Below are 20,967 nucleotides of genomic sequence, written 5' to 3' on the forward strand. Positions count from 1 at the left end.
GTTTGCTTCCTCCAAGACCTGCTTCAGCTATTAACCTTAGAGGGGATGCAGCAGCTTCTCGTCCTTCTCCATCAGGGAGACAACCTCTCCTTGGACTTGATGTTTTGGGTCTCAAGAAGCGTGGCCAAGGCCTCAAGTCTTGGATTCGTGTTGATACTTTTGCCAATTCTCAGCTCATTGAGGTCGATAAGTTCACTATGATGCGTAGATGTGATTTGCCTGCTCGTGATTTAAGGCTCCTTGATCCTTTGTTTGTCTATCCCTCCACTATCCTTGGCAGAGAGAAGGCTATTGTTGTTAACTTGGAGCAGATCCGTTGTATCATTACTGCTGATGAGGTTTTGCTCTTGAATTCCCTTGACAACTATGTGCTTCGGTATGTTGTTGAGCTGCAGCAGAGGCTAAAGGCGAGTTCTGTTACTGAGGTTTGGAATCAGGACACTCTTGATTTCAGCAGGAGGAGTCGGAGTAGGAGTTTAGACAATGTCTTTCAGAACTCATCCCCTGATTATTTACCTTTCGAGTTTAGGGCTCTTGAAGTTGCCCTTGAAGCTGCTTGTACCTTCCTTGATTCCCAGGTTAGTGATCGATTCAGAACTTAATTGAATTTAGTGTATGCTCTGCATTAATAGTTAGATTTTACTTTTAACCCTTTTTTTGTAGGCTTCAGAGTTAGAGATTGAGGCATACCCATTATTGGATGAGCTTACCTCAAAGATCAGTACTTTAAACTTGGAGCGTGCGCGTAGACTAAAGAGCAGACTTGTAGCATTGACGAGAAGAGTTCAAAAGGTTCGGGATGAGATTGAACAGCTAATGGACGATGATGGGGATATGGCGGAAATGTACCTAACAGAGAAGAAGAAGAGAATGGAAGGATCTTTATATGGTGATCAGTCTTTACCTGTTTACAGATCGAATGATTGTGTTTCTCTGTCTGCGCCAGTTTCTCCTGTTTCTTCTCCTCCTGAGACCCGTAGACTTGAGAAAAGCTTGAGCGTTGTAAGGAGCCGGCATGACAGTGCTAGGAGCTCAGAAGGCGCAACCGAGAATATAGAGGAGCTAGAGATGTTGCTGGAAGCATACTTTGTTGTCATCGATAGCACTCTCAACAAGCTAACCTCGGTAACATAAAACTAAAAACCGCATCTTTTTGTTCATTCATCATCTTGTTATTGAATAGCAGTTAAAAGCGGTTTATAATTATCTGCAACTCTCTTCACTCTTCTTCAGTTAAAGGAGTACATTGATGATACCGAGGATTTCATCAGCATACAGTTGGTATTCCCTCAAAAATCATGATCTTTGTCATACATATATCTTGTTTGCTTAGAAAAAACCATAAGAAAAATATTCGGAATTTGCAGGATAACGTACGGAATCAGCTGATCCAATTCGAGCTGCTGCTAACTACTGCGACATTCGTTGTAGCCATCTTTGGGGTTGTAGCAGGGATCTTTGGGATGAATTTTGAAATAGATTTCTTTGAAAAGCAAGGTGCTTTCAAATGGGTTTTGACCATCACTGGAGTGTGCGGCCTTCTCATATTTTTGGCATTCGTCTGGTTCTACAAACGTAGAAGACTCATGCCTCTGTGAAGACATAATAACTGCCCTGACACGTAGACGATTGTGTTTACTGTTTATGTTACTTAAATTAATACATTAATCGTCTGTGACCTTTTTATATAAAGATGAAACAGTGTCATTAAGGATGAAATACAAATTACTTGAAGCACCTTCTTGAAATGAGAAAGAGAGAGAGTGAAGCATGTTTGGGAAGAGATCCCCAATTGTAATGACCATTTATTTCCCATTAAAGCTCTGGGATCAGTCTTTCACTCTCTTCATCACACACTCAACTCCTCTCACTTTGCTTTTGTCACAACATGCATGCATATGTGGTGCTCTTCTTTACCAAATCACTTTGCTTTCGGGAATGATTGGGAAACTCTTGAGCTAGTTTCCCAATCATTCCCAAATATCCCACCTTCACTTTTTACCTTCTTGCAGCTTTGTTAGAATCACTTTCATGAACTTCTTAACCTTACCATTCTTGAAGATAAATGAAACGACACCAAACATACAGAAGCAACAAGAAGGACCTTTAGAGTTTTAATATTCAAACTCTGATACATGGTCCTATGTATTATAGCAATTACTAGAATTTCATCTATGAATTGAGAGATGCAGACAGTTATATATAACTTATATATCAAACAAAAGTGATGCGACATGCCTTTCTCAGCATAAATTCTGCAAATGAAGAAAGAACAAGGGCAACATATATATTTCTTTTTGGAAGAACATGTGCCGGATGTCCAAAACTACATATGTTATGAACACTTTTCTCTCCGGGTAAAGAGTGCATTTTTCACAAATGGAAGTCTTGATGATAAGGTCTCTTGCTTCTTGATTCAGTTGGAAGGCTGAAGCAGTTAATAAGGTAACAAAAAATTGATTGTATTGTGAAAAGAACAATCTAGTGACTCACAATTTTATGCATGTAGGATTGCTAGGACATAGATAGGAGTCTGGAAGTTGTGGAGGGAAACCAGCTTTGTGTATTCCTTCTATATGTTAAAAGAACTTGTGAGCAAGATGCTCGCTCACTAACAAGATGCTCGTTTGACTGTTGTCTGTTGATCAGTTTGGGTTGACTATTGACTTTAACGAATTGACCAGTTATCCGTTTTTCGCCGTTTGAAGGTCATTCTCACTCAATTTATTTCAGATTTATAATATCTTTTGAAAGTTTTAATATTTATCATAAAAATTTAAAGCTAAAAACTTCTAATTTTTTTAAAAAAATTATAATATTTTAAAGTTCTAATTTTAAAGAAGATAAACTGTTAGAAATGCCTTTTTTTGATATACCTATTTTTTAAAATACATATTTTTTGGCTATTTTATTTTTGTTGTCTTTTACACAATTATTATATATTAAATTAACTTTTAACCATCATATTAATTAATAATATCATTTTTTGACCATTTTCATTTTTGTCCTCCATTTCTAATAGCCACTGTATTCGTCGATTTGAAAAATTGTCGAATTCATATAAAGAAAGATGGTAGGTTTTATGAGATGTATATGATTTAACCAAACTCGATCTCATAATGTATGGAAACGCTACTGTTGTATATCTGAAATTTGTGCAAAGCTAGTTCGTCTTGCCAATACACATAAATAGGTTGGCGGTAAAACATATCTATAACAATATTAATAATTTGAAATTATAATCCTTAGGACGTCCACCTAAACTATTAAACGACTAATCATGATCAGACATCTCTCTAATTAATATATTTTTAATTTTCTATATTAAGATACTTAAATATATATATATATATATAAAAGAAATTAGTATGGAAGTAAAAGAAATTAGTCCCCTCAGTAAAAGAAATTAGTCCCCTCAGTAAATCGCATTGTCTTTAGAGGTACTTTTGGAGGTTCGGTCCTTTTGGAGGAGGTCCATCACCATATAGATTTTCTCATTTGGAACCTTTCCACAACATTTTATCCCATCCACCTCTACGGTCTTCTGGGAAGTACTTTAATAACTTTTCATTGACCGCCATCGATGTCAATTTTAAAAAATATCAAATTCCTAAAAAAATAGATGGTAGGTTTTATGATGTACGCGATTTAACCAAACTCGATCTCATAATGTATGGAAATGCTACTGTTGTATATCTGAAGTTTGTGCAAAGCTAGTTCGTCAAAAAATATCTTTTGATTCCACTTCCAACTCCATCTTTTCTAGAAAAAAAATTATGTTAAAAAAAGGGCAAATCAATTATACAAAAATATCTATTGCATCCACTTCCAACTCCATCTTTTTTTATTCAACTTCGGAACCCATTTCTTATGAGAGAAGGAGAAGAAGAGGATAGGTGGTAATTCTGAAACCCTAATGGCTTCTTTTGTTAGGATTTTTTATCCATAATTCCACACTAATTTAGTTGGGTTATATATATATATATATATGGAAATAAAATAAACTAGTATAAAAGTAAAAGAAATTAGTCACCTCCTTAATTAACATTTTCTAATAATTTTTCAAAAAACAACTTATGGAAATTAGACAAATGTAAATTATATTATCGAATATATAAAAAATTATATTATTATATAGTGAAAATATTTTTTTTAAAATAAATATATTATTAAATTGAAACAGGCAATATATAATTTTTTTTGTTGGGATACTTAAAAATCCATCAATCATGTTAATTTGTATTTATTATGTGTATATCCAAAAAAAGGTTACCCTTAAATATTTCATTGTTATAAATCAGTAGTCTTTGGATAACTACATTACGATAATTCCCGGATGGAAGGAAGGTTTGATTCAGGAATTGTGAATATGACAGCTAATAGTGTTGAGCTGCAGCTGCTGCGCGAAAGGTTGATAATTTATCTTGCTTGATTAGTGGTTCTTATATCTTAGTGTATTTGTGCTACTAATGTATTGCAATTTTTAGACCGTCCATGTTGATCAAATGTGTTGTGCCTCAACTAGTCAACTATGAGTTGTATTTACATGGGAGGTACTTCAATACCTTTTAACTCTTGGTAATAATTAGTTTTATTTCACTCCAATAAGGCAAACTCTTGAGGTATGCTTCCTCAATCAAAAATAAAGGTCAGAATACATACAACCGCCGAAGCAGAAAAGATTAGCATAGAATCATCCTGGCGTCATGGCTCATAAGTCATAAGTCATTTTTATTGATAGTGTTGTGCATTAAATGAGTTTCTATCTGAGTATGCATGAGCCCAAGTGTAGTATTGCACCGTTGGGCGAAGAATACAGGAAGTAAACGTTGTGGGTGGCCTCATTCTTGTTAGAGTTTTGGTTCCAACAGAGTAAGAAAACAAGAGAAAAGACAGAGTCTGAATATATCACAATCTTGTATCGATTGTGATAAGAAACTCAGTATAAGAAAGAACTTTTTATTGTTCTCAAACTGTGGTTTTACATCCATGATACAATAGGTTTATATACGTAGCAAACAGACACAACAACTGAATAGATGTGTCTTGTGGTTTTATAACTAAACGACACAATTTAATCTAAAAGTCACGACTCTTAACATAAAATCAGTTATCGATCAACAATTCTTCCCATCTGGGGAACCATAGAGAAAGCTCTCTGGAAACACGTAAAAAAAAAAATAACTTGTGAGACTCTCTTTCACTGTAGACTCGATGCCTAGTTATCCGAGGATGAAGATGATGAGAGACGTGCTTTTCGAGCTTTATCGGCTTTTTCCAAGTAATCCTGGTGAGAACGATGCTTTGATCCTGAAAGAAACCCATGTTTTTTTAACCAAAATCAATTAGAGCCTAAAAAGGAACCGAACAAACAAGGAGATATACCAAAATGTCGGACACATATACCATTGAGAGATTCTAATCTAAGCAAACAAATACTGTGTGCAAATGAATCCATGCATGCAAAAGTGTATGATCCAAACAAGATAAACATTGTGACTGATTTTCTCATATATATAATCAATCTCCATTTGGTTCATTAAATCTATCACTTGGTTTGCATTTGCTATAAGAAATATAAAGTTTGAAGCTTTATTAAGTAGATTTATGAAATTCAAATCGCACACACAAAAAAAAAAAAGAAAAACAAACCTTGATTCATTAGATACCATGGGATTCCGAAGATGATGCTGATAATCCCAATCCCAGCCAAAACTTGTTTCTTCTCCCCACTGTAAACATAGTGCTCCATCTTCGCCCTAATTCCTCCTCCCAAATTTGAACCTCCATTGCTATTTCTATCATTTCCCATCTCACAATCTCTACTACGAATTCAGCTTCAACTTCTTCAATTCAGATTCCTTCTTCTTCTAGGGTTTATCAGCAATTGGATTTCTCCGAGAAACACCACCGTACCGTACCGTACCATCTCTATCTGAGGTTTTACACAAACATCTAAAATTGGGCCTTTGTTAGGCCCATTCATATAACTTTCTTTTTATTACCATTTTAGACCCCGTATTTACTATCTATTTAGTTATTAGCCCCATCAACTTTTATAATTTCATCTCTCATCCCATAATTAAAGTCACCAGCTTTGGAAAAAAGAAGATTCCATCAAACCTTTCTCACTCCCTATTGAGAGCTATGGCTGCGATTCTTGCCATTGCTCGCAAACTAACGCGAACGCCACTATGGGGGATTGTTAAATGTCAATCTCTGCTACGTGCAGTATCGACACCGTTTTTGAGCTCATCTTTCCAAAATCATTCCTTCTCTTCAGCATTTCATCGAACAGGTCTTGTGCATTCTCAAATCTTCACGCAAAACGTACCACGGTTTATCTCCTCCAACCGCTTCTTCTCGACCCAAATCATCTCCGACATGTTAGAGATCAATCGAGCCTTGGCTCCGGTAGAACAGGGTCTGATTGATCTAATCAGACAGGTCTCTGAGCTAGAGTCAGAGGCGGAAGCCATGGCTTCTCTAGAGGACTCGTCGTTCGATCTAAATCATGATTCTTTCTACTCTTTAATCTGGGAGTTAAGAGATGAATGGAGGCTTGCCTTTCTAGCATTCAAGTGGGGTGAGAAACGCGGCTGTGATGATCAGCGAGCTTGTGATTTGATGATCTGGGTCTTGGGTAATCACCAGAAGTTCAACATTGCTTGGTGTTTGGTCCGTGATATGTTTAACGTTTCAAGAGATACTAGAAAGGCCATGTTTCTCATGATGGACAGGTTAGCTTTTTTGTTGAATTTGTTGAGCTATATATAGAAAGATTTGTACTACTAGGTATTGAATTGATTGTCTTGGTATTGATGTAGATATGCTGCTGCTAATGATACTAGCCAAGCTATTAGGACATTTGATATTATGGATAAGTTTAAACACATTCCTGATGATGAAGCATTTCAAGGATTGTTATATGTCCTGTGTAGACATGGACACATTGAAAAAGCTGAAGAGTTCATGCTTGCAAGCAAAAAGCTCTTTCCTGTGGACGTTGAGGGATTCAACATAATTCTTAATGGTTGGTGTAACGTTTGGACTGATGTGACTGAAGCAAAGAGGGTTTGGCGAGAGATGGGGAATTATTGTGTCACGCCTAACAGTGACTCTTACATTCACATGATCTCTTGCTTCTCTAAAGGTGGGAACCTTTTTGATTCTCTCAGGCTCTACGATGAAATGAAGAAACGGGGATTGGCTCCAGGGGTTGACGTTTACAATTCTTTGGTTTATGTGATGACCCGTGAGAATTGTTTTGACGAAGCTATGAAGCTTTTGGATAAGATGAACGAGGAAGGTTTAAAGCCAGATTCAGTCACCTACAACTCGATGATACGCCCACTTTGTGAGGTTGGAAAGCTGGATGTAGCCAGGAATGTATTGGCAACCATGTTAAGTGAGAACCTAAGTCTCACAGTCGATACATTTCATGCATTCCTTGAGGCTGTAGATTTCGATAAAACTTTAGAGGTTTTAGGCCAAATGAAGATTTCTGGTTTAGGTCCTACAGAAGAGACATTTCTTCTCATTCTTGGACATATGTTCAAGGAAAAGCAACCGGAACATGCTTTGAAGATCTGGGCAGTAATGGATCGTTTTGAGATAGTGGTTAATTCTGCTCTTTACTTGGCAACAATACAGGGCCTTTTGACATGTGGGTGGCTTGAAAAGGCCAGAGAAATATATTCAGACATGAAATCAAAGGGGTTCCCAGGAAATCCTAAGCTCCAGAAATTGCTGGAAGAGCAAAAGGTGAAGGGGATCAGAAAAAGCAAGAGAATAGATCTTCGAAGAGTTGGTTCTCGGGGTGGCCATAAAGGTCAACGATCAATATACAAAAAAGAATCAGATAGGGGTAAGACTTGAAAAATGTGGATCAAACAATCACTCATGTATCAGTTCTCAGACCTCACGGTCTCCACTCTTCTGAACTGTGATATGTGCAATCTCAATCTGCACTAGTCCAGAATCTCCGTTCCCAGCCCACCTGTCTTATTTGGCTTGCCTGCTTTCACTACATCCGCCGTGCAGTTTTCCAGGTAATCTTTCTTCCATTCACCAGATTTGCAACGATGCTGATTTATTCCTAAAAAAGAGTATCAAATAATCTGCATTAATAATCATTTGCAAATTGCAACCATGCTGATTCAGGAATCTCTCTCCGGATTACATGTCAGAAACTATTGTTATCCTTGATTGCTGCACGTCCATGCATCGCTGCATGTTCCAGTTACAATAAGTTAGAAGTTCAATGTGTTATGGTATGAACCAGACCGTGCAAGAGGCCAACGCTGAGTTCAGTGTATTTTAAAGGCAAGATCTTCAGAGCTCTCATTGTCGTTTTTCTATGTTCTTTGGTCCTTGGACTTTTTTTTCTTATAATTCTTTTGTGTCATGACCCATGAACCAGTGATGAGTGTGATATGACCTTCAATTCTTTTGAGTGTTGCAGTTTTCATGCCACCTTTCAAGGAACCATCATTTTCCTCCATTTCAAAAAGCTAAGGGTCCCTTGATTATGACTGGCTTACTTTAGTTGCAGGCTTCTGAAAATTGATTCCTTAGTTATTATAACTTGCTTATATTTGAGAGCATACCAATTAAACACGAAATGAAAAATCGAAAGATTTCTTAAGATGAAATTAAAGTGGAACTATAATTGTATCTATTCTTCTGGGTTTTGATGAAATTTGCATCTGGTTCATATATATAGTTTACAATCATTACAACATAATACAATTCTCAAAGGTTAAAACTCTCAAGTTACATCCAACAATTTCGAAAATGAAAAGATCAGATCAAACCTCGAACCACTACTCTGCATTGGCCTGTTTTAACTTCTCCGTTTCGATCTACTGCCATAAAATTTTGCCGGTGGCGATGGAGAGAACTCGAAAGCAATCGACGAAATGTCCATTTCCCCTCTCAAGATTCTCACAACTTCACTAACATCAGGCCGTAACTCAGGTGCTTTCTGCAGACAAGCCAAAGCCAAGTTAATGCACAATCCTGCTTCTTCCTTGTTATACCCATCCTTCAATTTCTCGTCGACCAGCTCAAGAACATTCCCTGACTGAGCCAACTGCCTACACCAGGTCACCAAATTCGCCTTTTCAAGTTTCATCGGAGATGCAAGGACGTGTAATGGCCTCCTACCAGAGATTATGACTAGAATCAGTACTCCAAAGCTGTAGATATCACCTTTCTCCATCAAGTAACAGCAACCGCCCCCATACTCTGGCGCTATGTAACACAATGTGCCTCTCATACTCGTCGTGCTGCTTAGTTCACGGCTGAACAAATCCCCACTCCACATCTCACTCCCCATTGATCTATTGTTGTTGTTCTTCTTCTTCTTGCTGCTGCTATTGCTTTTCCTTCTCCATCCCTTTCTGAAGCTAAACTCTCCCCCCGCTTCTCCTTCTCGGTCCTGCACGCTGTGTTCACCTTCTTGATGGAAACAGTAACGAAAATGTGGAACTTTTAAACGGTTCTTGAACTTAATCCTCAGAATTCTAATCTTCTTTTTGTTATTTCTCTCATCTTGATGCTCTTCTTCTTTCCACCATTCCTCCATATTCCTATGCTTCTTCTTCTTTTTCAATTTCTTCTTTGTCTTTCCGTTGATTTCTTCTTTCGCAAACTTTTCTTGTAGAGTGTCAAACCTAGACTCATTCAAACCAGACTCATCTTTATCGATCGTCCTAGTTGAAACTCCCAGCTCAGGGGTACTACTGATGATCTTCTTCTCATCATCCCAATCAGGATTCACCGTGTCAATCTGACTCCCTATCCATTCTCTAACATAATCTTTACTACAGAGTTCACCACTCCCTTCTTGCTTCCACCACCAATCTCTCCCCCATTGCTTAGATCCTTTCCCTAAATCAAGAACCGAATTGGGACTCAAATTCATCTCCTTGCCCTGATCAAACTCATGATGATCCTCCTCACATGACAACACAACATGATTCACTTTAGAATCATCCCCATCGTTTGAAACCTCTTTTCCTTTTGTCTCACCCTCCATTGCTAGACTCATTGGATTCAGATTCATTCCTTTAATGTTACGGCTTGTTCTACTGTTCTTGGAAGACGAAGAAGCTTGTAGAGCAAGAGCAAAGTCAACCTCATGATGCGTTGGAGTACCAACAGCGGTCTGAGGAGTGCTCTCTCCTCCGAACGTTGCCGACAGTTCTTGACTTTTCCCCAAATCTTGGCTGAACAGATCAACACCGTAACCTCCTTCCACTTTAACCCTAGACAAGCCAAAATCCGAAATCTTTGCCCTGAACTCAGAATCAAGAAGAACATTACTAGGCTTGATGTCTCCATGAATCACTGGCGGGTCGCATCCGAGATGCATAAAGTCGAGAGCTTTCGCTACATCGAGGATGATACTAAATCTCATTTCCCAATTCAAGCAAGAGTCTCCATCCTCGTTGAACAGAAGCTCTTGAAGGCTCTTGTTTGGCATATACTCGTAAATCAAGAACCTGTGATTCTTCTCGACGCAATATCCTAAAAGGGTAACTAAAAAAGACGACTTTAACCCGCCAAGAATCTGTAACTCGTTCTGAAACTCGGTCTCTGTTTGAAGAGAGAGGCTGTCGAGTCTCTTAACCGCGAAAAGCTTGCCGTCTCTAGTAATGCCTCTGAACACAGTACCAGAGCCGCCTTTACCAATCACATTGGATTCGTCGAAATCGTTTGTCGCTAGCTTGAGCTCCTTGTAAGAGAAGAGCTGGAGCTTTAGTGGCGACGCAGCAACGTCGAAAGGGATGGTTCTAGAGCGGTTGAGAAGAGATGTCCAGAGGTGGTAGATGAAGTAGAGGATTGCGAAGAAGATTACAAGAGAGGATGAGATTGTGAGAATCAAGAAGAGAGTTTTTGTTCTGTTGATGATTAGCTTTGGTCGGGTTGGATTTGGTCTTGAAGGCATGTCTCTCTCTGTTCAAAGATGGAATCGTTTATGGAACATTCAGTATATTTCTCTCTGATCAGGTTTTAACTCCTGAACCTATATCTACTAGCTATAGTCGTTGAGAATGTTTTAAGAGGAAAAAAGCTGTTTCATGAGTTTGCTTTTATTTATTTCTTTATAGTTTTTACTTTTGAGAATTAAAAATTATACTACTATTTCTCTTTTTTTTTCAAAACAAATTATATACTGAGAAAATCGAGGTTCAAACTGCGTAATAATTACATATAGAGAAAAAGAAAAGGTTATTTTTATAGTGGAGGATGGATTTGACAAAAATATAAAAGGACAAAAAAAATTATAGTTAAAAAAGCAAGAAAGGAAATGATAATGTTGTTTATAATGATGATGTTACTTGCTTTTGGTAGTGGATCACATAGTAATGTTAAGATTAGACTTTCTTTTCTTTTGTTTTTGTTAATTGTACTCTCTTTTATTTTGTCCTAGTCGTCGTTTACTTGCTACGTTAAGATATGGATTGAATATTCGGATAATTAGGGTAACTCAGTGAAGAGATTAGTTAGTTTGTTAACGAGATTCAAGAAAAAAGAGAAGAAATCAGTTAGTTAAACGAGTTGAGTGGCGAAGTGTTCAAGATCCGCTTTGACTGCTTCGGGAGTTATGCATAAATTATAGATTTTGTACTTTTGCCCCATATCTTTAATATGCACACATCCCACCCGCCCCCTTTTTGCAGTTTGCATACATTAAACTAATACTTAAGCATAAGAAGAGCATTGCTTTTGATTCACACTCTTGCGATTGAAAAGGACATTATAGCTGTTTGGCAAAACGTACACGAATCTCAAAGATTGCAATGGATTTTTTTTTGATATGGTTCAAGGGATGTCGACAAAAACTTGCGAGTATTATGGTATAGAAAGATCCATAACGATTCTGGTATTGTTACGACAAATATAAATGTCACGTTCGTATGGAAACAAAAATAACTCTATGGGATGTCCCATTCTTTATGATGTGCTAAAGTCGTAAGTGGGCGTCTCTGTGGACCAACAATTGTCATGTGCACTCAGATTTTCAAAATCTTCCTTGTTCAAAAAAAAAAATAATAAAGAGAGAATTAGTCAGAGTAAAAAAGAATCTCCCATTCACCACTGTCTTTTTTTGTTGTGAATTGCCCTTACAGAGTTACAGTAGTTCGATTTGAACCATTATAATCATATATATATATATATATATATATATTTTTTTTTTTTCTTTTTCGAAATTGGTGAAGGAGACACGATTGAGAGTGCTCTTCGTAAATTCGACCCTAGTCACTTTTGTTTATCTTCTTATAACAACAACCATAATAATACCGAAAATATTAACAAATACGAAATTTTTAAGACCTAAACCATAATTAATTACTTTTTAATAAAAGGGCCAGTCATGCAAATTTCACAAAAACCTCCATTGCAAGAGGCTGAAACTCCTATTTTGCCCCTCTTAGCTAGAATCTAATAATCCCAATCGATTTCGTACGACGGATACTTATCTGCGGCGGTTCCTCCGGGTCAGCGAACGTGAAGTCCGAAAACGACGAAGATCCCGCGGTGGAATCTTCGAACGGAGGAGATACAGCGATCGAAGGCGACTACCCCTCGCGGACTTGACCTTCTCTGATGACTGATTTGGCGACGAAACCACCTTCTCAGCCTTTACCTAAGGTTTGGTTAAAAAGCTCAGTTCATGTGCTAATTAGAATTGTCTACGCTGCTTTTTTTTTTTCCAAGGATGAATGATTCAATATTTGACTTTTAAGATTGATGATTGTTTGGTGAGAAAACAGAAGGTAGGTTTGATCGGTGGTTCTGTTCCGGGGTAACGTTGACCGATTCACCGGACTTTTGTGATCTTTTTAGGAACCGGTGTAGAGATTGTGGACCAAACTCTAGAATACCCTTGCAATCAAAAGTTTATTCATCAATACCCTTTTGTGGTCTAAATACCCTTTGACAAAGAGTTGACCAACATATCTCATTTTTACCCTTAACTCTAACCCATTTTTATTTAATAAATCAAAAAATTTTAAAAAGAAAAACATGTGGATCCCATCAATTTTTCTCCACCAATCGGGTTCCTTCTCTCTCCCCTCTCTCTCCTCTCTCTCTTCCGATTTCGTCCTCGTTCCCCCCACTGTTGCTCCTCTCCCCCTTCCAATCGATACAAATCGAGTCCATAAAAATCGATTTGATTCTAAACGAAAGCAAAAGATTGGGATTGAAGCAAACAACAAAGCAAAGCAAAAGATTCAGGTGATATTCTTACATTTATTTACCAATGCAATTAGAGTTCTTGTGTTGTTGAGGTTCATCCTAAAGCAATTAGGGTATATACCTTGAATGCTCATTCAATTTATTCTCATTTGTATTAGTGTCGAAATGGGTCGCATACTAAGTGGATTCTAACACTTCATTCGAACTGAATCGTAAAAATATTCCGAAATAAATAGTGATTTTGTGGAGTCGATGTAGTACAACTGGTAGACTAGGTATAACTGATACGGGTACAATCGCTAGCTAGTATTTGGTACAACTGGTAATAGTTTGGTACAACTTAGACGGGTACAACTAGCACAAGTTTGGTACAACTTGGTAATACTATTTACACGACAGAGGTTCCAATGTGAGTTTTTTTATTTATTTCAGGCACAATGAATAATAATCGTCGGATAATCATCGTTTTTGATTACGGGGGATATTATGCAACAAGGGAAAATGAACTAAGATGGATTTCAAGAGAAAAAGTTCATCAATCTCTTAGAATGGAGACATCTATTGAAGAGGTCAGTTATTCTGCATTGGTTCAGAAAATATGCAGAAAGGCAAAGGTTGATGAAACTATGACTGAGCTAAAATTGAGTTACGTTCCCGAATCAGTGCATCCTAAGAGACCGATACACATACGTGATGATGATGATCTGATGTGTTATTTGGAAATGAATCCAGATCAATTCCAAGTTTTGCATGTGGAAGTCGTGAATGATGTTGAAATAAATCAGGGGGATGAGCAAAGTCGAGGAACTGTACGTTGTTCACTTAATGTCAAGACGCATACGTGCTTGAGGTCAGATACAAGTACAATGAGGAGAAAAAGGAGAGGCACACCATTGGATGGAGCAGTGGGCATTGGGGTATTCGAGGACGATATATCCAGTTCCTATCATGTCTATGTGGATGGTCCGTGACGATGTACGTGCTAAGATTGTTCTTCCTAATTTTTATGTCACAAAAAGAGGAAGAAAACCAACAAAAAGGATTCCATCAGCCGGAGAACATGGACGCAGGAAGAAGAAGAAAAATTCGAGTAGGAGCTGGTTTGATAGTGAGGGTTCTCGGACTTAGTTTCTTATTTGGAGAACTTAGTAAAACTTATTTTTCCCTCGGTACAACTATTGTCATTTGTGTGTGTTTGTTTTTTGTGGATTATCTTGATAGACATGTTTGCTTATCTTTAAGGGAAAACTTATTTCAGTTAAATTGTGATTATCTTCCTTAGGTTAGTTGCCAAAAATAATTATATTATTATTTATAATTAAAAATTGTAATTAAACTTTTATAATTAAAAATTGATAATTAAAAAAAAAAAATAACTATATTATTATTTATAAATTTTCAAATAAAAATAAATATGACAATTGTATAAATAATTAACAACAAAAATATTAAATATACATTACTAATTGAAAGAAAGAATTGTCATAACAATTTTCATCATATTCAAGGTTTATCATGAAACACCTTATACTTTAAGGGTTACTTTGTCGTTGTAAACCACATATAATTACAAAAGTTTAGAAAATTATGTTTTCAAACATATGATCGCATGAACATGTGTAAATGTATCTCAATTAACCATAAACCATGTGTGCAACTAAAATTATTGGGTTTTGACATGGTATAACTAATTACAATAAAAAATTCGGAATTGTACAACTTGTCAAGATCGGTACAATCTGAAAACTTGGAACAACTAGTGCATTTTGGCGGCTACACATGTGTAAATTGGCGGCTACACGTGTTTAAATTGGCGACTACACGTGTTTTTTATGTGTCAAACAAAATTTTAATTTTTGAAAAATTAAATTGGAGCGAATTATCTAGGGCTTCCAATCGATTTGCGATTTTGGGGGGTCCAAAAAAAATTCATTCCTCTCCCCTCTCCCTCTCTCTTGCGATTTCTGGGTCCAAAAACAAAAACAAAATTTCCTCTCTCTGGGTTTTTTGGGTTTTCGATTTCTGGGTTTTCGATTCCTCTCTCTGGGTTTTCGATTTCTGGGTTTTTGCGATTTCTGGGTCATCTCAAATCTTGAAATCTAATATAGACAGCTGAAGATGGATAGGAGCAGAGATATGAAGAAAATTAAGAAAATATGTTTTCTCGTTTTTTTTGGATGTTTTCTTGTGGTATGTCTCGGAAGATGGTACGACTAAGTAGAACTTGTTCTTGGAAGATGGTACAACTACGTAGTACTTTGTAATAGTACAACTAAGTAAAACTTGTTCTTTGTAATGGTACAACTAAGTATCGTTTGTGTGGTTCCATTTGCCGATTGCCGGTAATTTGTCTTGTTCTTGTGTGTTATTTTGTCTGCTTAAACACACAACATAAATTTTGATGCAAACTGAGTGTTGTACTTAAAAACATAGTTGTACTTACTTTAACATTCCAACCAAGTTGTACCTAAAAACATAGAGTTGTACTTAAAAAAGAGAATTGTACTTAAAAAAAGAGAGTTGTACCTAGTTAAACATTCCCAGTACTTAACAAAAACCATAAAAACAACCAAAGAGTTCACATATTGACTCATAAAAGTTCACATACTGACTCATAAAGGTTCACATGCTTTTTCGAGTTTTTCTGCCTTGTTATAATAGGAGTCCTTACGACAACGGAAGGTCCCGTCCCCTTCTTACACCGTGTGAAGCAACAACATCCACAAACCCATCAACTTATGATTCGAATCCTTAAGCATATGGAAGAAATGCTTGAACTGTGGGTGCCCTAAAAACCAATCTAACTCCTCTTCTTTAAGATGACCGCCTAATAAGTTTACCGTCTCTGAAATAAAACACTTTCCAGACATCTTGAAAGGCTTCGTATACTGGGAGTAATCGAAGTACATATTCAGAGGTTGCATTACGTCGCATTCATCCTCAGATCCCTGCAAGACACATATCTAGTTATACCAAGTTTTTCTAAGTTATACTTTTTCTAAGTTTTCCTAAGTTATACAGTTATACTTTTTAGAACGAATTCTTATTTGAACGGTTATACAATATAGAGAAGATACATACCGATGAATCCTTATCATTTGACTTCTCAATTGAGTTCGTCTTATCGGAATCACGTTCAGATTCATCCCCACGATTTCCTTCTTTTTCGAGATCTGCTGGGGGATTCGATTTTTCCACATAGCTTGGGTTCTTTGTACGAACCATTACGACTCTTGCACACAAAAAAAAAAACCGATTTCAACTTCCACTTCACTCCAATTCATGAAAGAAATCGACGAAACCCCAAAATTGAAAACCAAATTACCGAAAATCGAAACCCATATTACCGATTTTGAAAAACAAATAACCCAAATTCGAGAAACACCAACCGATTTCAACTTACCCAGAATCGAGTTATCCTTAGTTGCACTTGAGGGAGAAGAATAATTAAGCGGGATTTGATCGAGGGAGAGGGGATTTCGTGAATGAAGGAATTCGAAAAGTTGGTTGTTAAAGAGGAGATCCGATTTTAAGTGGATTGTCCGAATTTTGTGGGTTTGGGTGGGTATAAGGTGGTTGGATCTGTAAATAACAAAAGGATATTAGGGTTTTTTGTCTTTAACCATATTTTTGATTAAAAAAAAATATATATATATGTTTGTTATTATCGAAGGGGATATGAGAATAGAAGTTTGATTGCAAGGATATATTAGATTTTAGTCCAGAGATTGTGGAGAGTATATACACGTGTCCCACAAACTTATCATTATCACGTGGTCTAGAGTGTTTGGGCTGTCTTTTTTAATGTTGTACTTGGGCTTTTCTCTTAATGTTAATACTCCATCCGTTACTTAATATAAAATGTTTTAGAGTTTTTTGCTTGTTTCATAATATAAGATGTTTTCAATTTTCTAGATAATTTTTAAGACTAATTTTATATTTTTTAGTTATTTATTCTATGCAGTCTTGTTTATGATTGGTTAAACTCCTAATGTTTTTGTTTTGGTTCTCGTACTAACTAAGTAAGTTTCCTATTCGTCTTTTGCAGGTACTGTTTTGATATCGAATTTATGATCCGATCATCATCGCTCCCGACCCCAGCTTCTGAATTTTCACGCATTACTACGATTTGATTTTCATAAATTCTTAATTCCTATGTACGCGATTAAGATGTGTATGCCACGGCTCGCCCTTCTGTCTTATCATGTTTAACTTGATGACAAAGTAACACAGACCTGCGACAGGTTTTTGTCTTGTTCGATCATCTTCTCTCAAAGTCTATACTTTTGATCTTATTATTATGTTTCATCTGATTTTATTTTTTAACTCTTGGATCTGTTATTGTAGATTGTGGAGGATGCTTTGCTCTGTGGGTGATGGTTTTTGATGGATCGTTGTCTTCTCTGCGCTACCTCTTCAGGTAGTGTTCTTCCTTTTTTGCATTTTTTAAAAAATTTAATATTGGCTAATTGTTGCTCCTCTGTTTCTTGTGTTTATTCCCCAGATGACGTTCTTGCTGTGTACACGACATTCAGATGAGAGATCGATGATCCACAGATTATCCCCTACACGAGTTTGTTCTTAAAATTTGTCCCTTTTTAACTATTATTTCTATTCAATGTCTTTTTAATGAATCTATATCTCTTTGATGCAGATCGTGGAGGCACCGGAGGGACTGATATGATAAAGTTTGTGCCTTTATGTGTGTGTTTTTATTGCAGATATTTTACAAGCTGACATCATTGTTCGTGATTATGCTGGTTGGAATTCTTGGTTTGCCTTGAAGGTCTTAGACCAAGTCTCCCAAAGGTACACTCTCTTCTTTTGACACTCTTAGTCAGGTAGTGTTCTTTCTCTTAACCCCTTTTTCTTAATTTCTTTCTATATAAGTGAAAAAACTTCTTTCTCTCTTTGATGCAGATAACGAGGAACTAAGGTTCCTGTGTGGGAGAGTGCGTTTGATTTCTGAGTTCAACTTTCAGGTTACTTTACATCTATACACCTTTTTTGCCTATCGGTTGTTTCATTTAATTTTGGCTAGTTGTTGGTCCTCTGTTTCTTGTGTTGTTTTCCAGATGACGTTCTTCTTGCTGTCATGTCTCATTATATCTTGAAGGATTTCTTTGATCTGTCGTTACTCCCTGTTGCCTGTTTGACAGTCTCCCTTTATTATATATCCCATGCAGCATCAAGAACCTGAAGCCTCTTTGACAGGCTTTGATGGAAACGCTTCCTCTTAATACATCTTTTACTTTCGATTTTTGTTTCTTCCTCTTAATACATCTTTTACTTTCGTTTTTTGTTCTGTTCCTTACGTTTCTTTCTTTGTTTTTGCAGGTGTTTTGGAACGCAATTATGATCTGATCATGGCGTAATTTTCTCCATGCTGCTATATCTTCAGGCACGTTCTCACAGGTTCCTTCTTCTAATTAAACCCATCTCTGGTTCGGTGGTTTTTTTTTAATTACATGTTATTAACTTGCCGTTTTTGTTTTGTTGGTTTAGATTTGTGGAGGATGCTATGATTGATCGGTGATGGATTTGACTGATCGTTGTCACTCTAATTCATGTTGATTTTTCTTCTAGGGTTTGGTTTCTTAATTTGAATCGTTCAAGGCCTTTTTTTTTATATATTGTGTTCATGCGATTTTAACTTTTCTTCGCGCTATTATATATTTTAGATTGTGGAGGAGGATGCTTTGATCGGTTGGTGATGGTCTTGAACTTTGATAATCATTTTTGTCTTCTCTGCGCTACATCTTCAGGTAATCTCTTGGACCTTATTGTTGTTGTGACCATTGGCGTTTCTCTCCACAACTAATCTCATCTTCAACTCCGACCAAGGTATACAAATTTTTGTGATATTTAACTTCTTAGCTAAGACTAGGTAGGAGCTCTCTTTCTATCTATCTGACGTTTCTTCTAAATTCTTAAATTGTGCAGAAGCAGATCCGAGATGGTTTTGAAGAAAATTGGAAAGTCTCATAACATACCTCAACAAGTTCGTGTTCTTCGTAATCCTCCTGCTTCACCATCTGTGTAAGTAACATTCACCACATGTTAGATTATTTCATTATATTTTATATAACTCTGTTGTCTTCCAACTCTCTGAATCTTTGATGAATTAGAGATATGGTGCAAGCCAGTGTCGTTTTGCAAGTGTGGATCGGAGGACCTTGCTCTGTCCACATGACAGCAACTCTCACTCTCTCGGGACAAGCTGCAAGTGGCAACGTTTTTTTTTCTTCTTATCTGAGTCATTGCTTGACCTACTTAAGTGTTGTGCAGCAGATCTTATGCATTTGCCAGGAGAGCCCACGAGAGGATAATAAGAGTCGGATGAATATATTTAAAGAGTTAAAAAGATGTTGGAGGACAACAGTTGTCTCTTGCGTTCAATCCAAAGGGATCTGTGCTCGCTGCTGGTGTGGAGGTAAAAAAAATGTAGCTCTTAGATGCATTCATCTCTTTTTATAGATGAAAGAAATCAACTTTAGTGGATCTTACGCATTCTCTGTTTTGATGCATTACAGGATGGGACTTTGAATGGCCTAGCTTGCATGAAAACGTTGCTTAATGGTGGTCCACTTTGTCGGGTTTTGGAGGTGAGTGCTTCTACTGCTGTTCCCACAGTCTATCAAAAGAGAAGGTAAGTTGTGTTTTGCTCTTACTATATATATCTTTTAACTTTATATACAAAAACTTCCAGCATTATTGTATCGGATCTGAGGAGTTTAAATACTGAAATGCCGGTCGAGATGTTTGCCTCCTGTAGATCTTATGGAGACAATGCAGGTAATTTTAAATTTACTCCCTTATTTTTATCTGCCACCATCTTGTGTAACTATATAGCATCTGATTAAATAATTTGGTAATTGTGATCATGACGAGATATAATTTGAAATTTAGGTTTTGAGTATGATTATGTGTCTATAGTTTGATCTTATCATATTTTGCATCATGCCCTTTGGCTATAATTACTTTTACCATACAAAACGACAGATTCTGGCTTCTCACGTTTTTTCAATTTGTTCTCTCTCTCAGGTTCTGAGCCAGCCAAGCAATGTCCCCTATCTTGAAGGAGATTCTGCCACGATCCAAGGTTTGCTTGTTGTGTACTCTTGTGCTTCTTTGTGTAATTTTTACATTTACTCCCTTATTTTTATCTGCCACCATCTACCTCAACAGGTAAGCGTTACGTTACACTGTCGGGTTTTTGTTACAATTTAGATCATAATTAATGCGACTGAGATTTTTCTTTTAATATGTTTCTGTAGGAGAATTAGAATTCTTGGAGCTTCGAACTCAAAGCCACGGTTTATTCTGGAGTATCTATCTATGGTCCAATTACTCGGTCATGGTTTGTTATCTCTCTTCTCCATTGACTTTCACCTGATGATTTTGTTCTCTCTCTCGTGCAGGTTCAAGAGCCAGCCAAGCAATGGCCCCTATCTTGAAGGAGATTTCGTCCACTATCCAAGGTTTGTTTGTTTGTTTTCTTGTCCTTCTTTGTGTAATTTTACTTTATTCCCTTAACTATTGCATCTGTGCGTCTGTACAAGTAATATATCTTAACTGATACTTGACAACTTCTTCCTTTTTATCAGTTTACTAGGACAACAGCTGGTTCGTGAGTTCTCCTCTTTATCTTGGCTTTCGTTATTTTCTCTTTTCTAGGGCTATTCATCTGTTCTCACGGTTCTTTTGTTTCATATCCCACAGGAGGCCTCTGAAGAACGATTGCGAGAATATCCT

At 36.8% G+C, this 20,967-nt stretch overlaps 5 protein-coding genes and 1 long non-coding RNA gene across 19 annotated transcripts in view; 3 read left to right on the forward strand and 3 right to left on the reverse strand.

Moving 5' to 3' along the window:
• The window catches only part of LOC104754042 (magnesium transporter MRS2-10), an 8,992-nt gene extending 7,244 nt beyond the window's left edge, over positions 1-1,748 (forward strand). For both annotated transcript variants that reach the window (XM_010476202.2, XM_019237894.1), the window contains 4 exons: positions 43-578; positions 664-1,125; positions 1,234-1,281; positions 1,368-1,748. In XM_010476202.2, coding sequence (XP_010474504.2) covers positions 43-578; positions 664-1,125; positions 1,234-1,281; positions 1,368-1,598 — 1,277 coding nt within the window. In that variant the 3' untranslated portion in view covers positions 1,599-1,748. The remainder of the gene's footprint in view (positions 1-42; positions 579-663; positions 1,126-1,233; positions 1,282-1,367) is intronic.
• On the reverse strand, positions 4,944-5,926 carry LOC104752421. The gene is made up of 2 exons (XM_010474551.1): positions 5,653-5,926; positions 4,944-5,310 (listed from the first exon to the last, which is right to left on the reverse strand). Exons 1-2 carry the CDS (start codon positions 5,810-5,812, stop codon positions 5,219-5,221), a joined length of 252 nt encoding a protein of 83 aa, XP_010472853.1. The 5' UTR covers positions 5,813-5,926; the 3' UTR covers positions 4,944-5,218.
• On the forward strand, positions 6,107-8,550 carry LOC104752422 (pentatricopeptide repeat-containing protein At1g80880, mitochondrial). Its single transcript, XM_010474552.2, has 3 exons — positions 6,107-6,740; positions 6,828-8,051; positions 8,164-8,550. Exons 1-2 carry the CDS (start codon positions 6,148-6,150, stop codon positions 7,876-7,878), a joined length of 1,644 nt encoding a protein of 547 aa, XP_010472854.1. The 5' UTR covers positions 6,107-6,147; the 3' UTR covers positions 7,879-8,051; positions 8,164-8,550.
• LOC104752424 (putative receptor-like protein kinase At1g80870) lies at positions 8,650-11,080 on the reverse strand. The gene has a single exon (XM_010474553.2). The coding sequence runs from the start codon at positions 10,952-10,954 to the stop codon at positions 8,846-8,848; it is 2,109 nt and encodes a 702-aa protein (XP_010472855.1). The 5' UTR covers positions 10,955-11,080; the 3' UTR covers positions 8,650-8,845.
• Positions 15,909-16,437, reverse strand: LOC109129553 (uncharacterized protein At3g43530-like). The gene is made up of 2 exons (XM_019237848.1): positions 16,294-16,437; positions 15,909-16,160 (listed from the first exon to the last, which is right to left on the reverse strand). Exons 1-2 carry the CDS (start codon positions 16,435-16,437, stop codon positions 15,909-15,911), a joined length of 396 nt encoding a protein of 131 aa, XP_019093393.1.
• On the forward strand, positions 17,194-20,967 carry LOC104752425. 13 transcript variants are annotated; one of them, XR_761965.2, is made up of 17 exons: positions 17,196-17,456; positions 17,560-17,632; positions 17,717-17,785; positions 17,867-18,021; positions 18,133-18,194; positions 18,288-18,627; positions 18,718-18,799; positions 18,894-19,056; positions 19,156-19,251; positions 19,341-19,645; positions 19,746-19,817; positions 19,922-20,007; positions 20,257-20,314; positions 20,490-20,553; positions 20,634-20,693; positions 20,820-20,838; positions 20,935-20,967. It is a non-coding gene; the product is annotated as an uncharacterized LOC104752425 (long non-coding RNA). The 13 variants fall into 13 exon arrangements; XR_761970.2 differs by having other exon boundaries at positions 18,399-18,627; XR_761969.2 differs by having other exon boundaries at positions 17,198-17,456; positions 18,550-18,627.

Source organism: Camelina sativa, chromosome 16, assembly GCF_000633955.1.
Source record: "Camelina sativa cultivar DH55 chromosome 16, Cs, whole genome shotgun sequence".
Classification (NCBI taxonomy): Eukaryota; Viridiplantae; Streptophyta; class Magnoliopsida; order Brassicales; family Brassicaceae; genus Camelina; species Camelina sativa.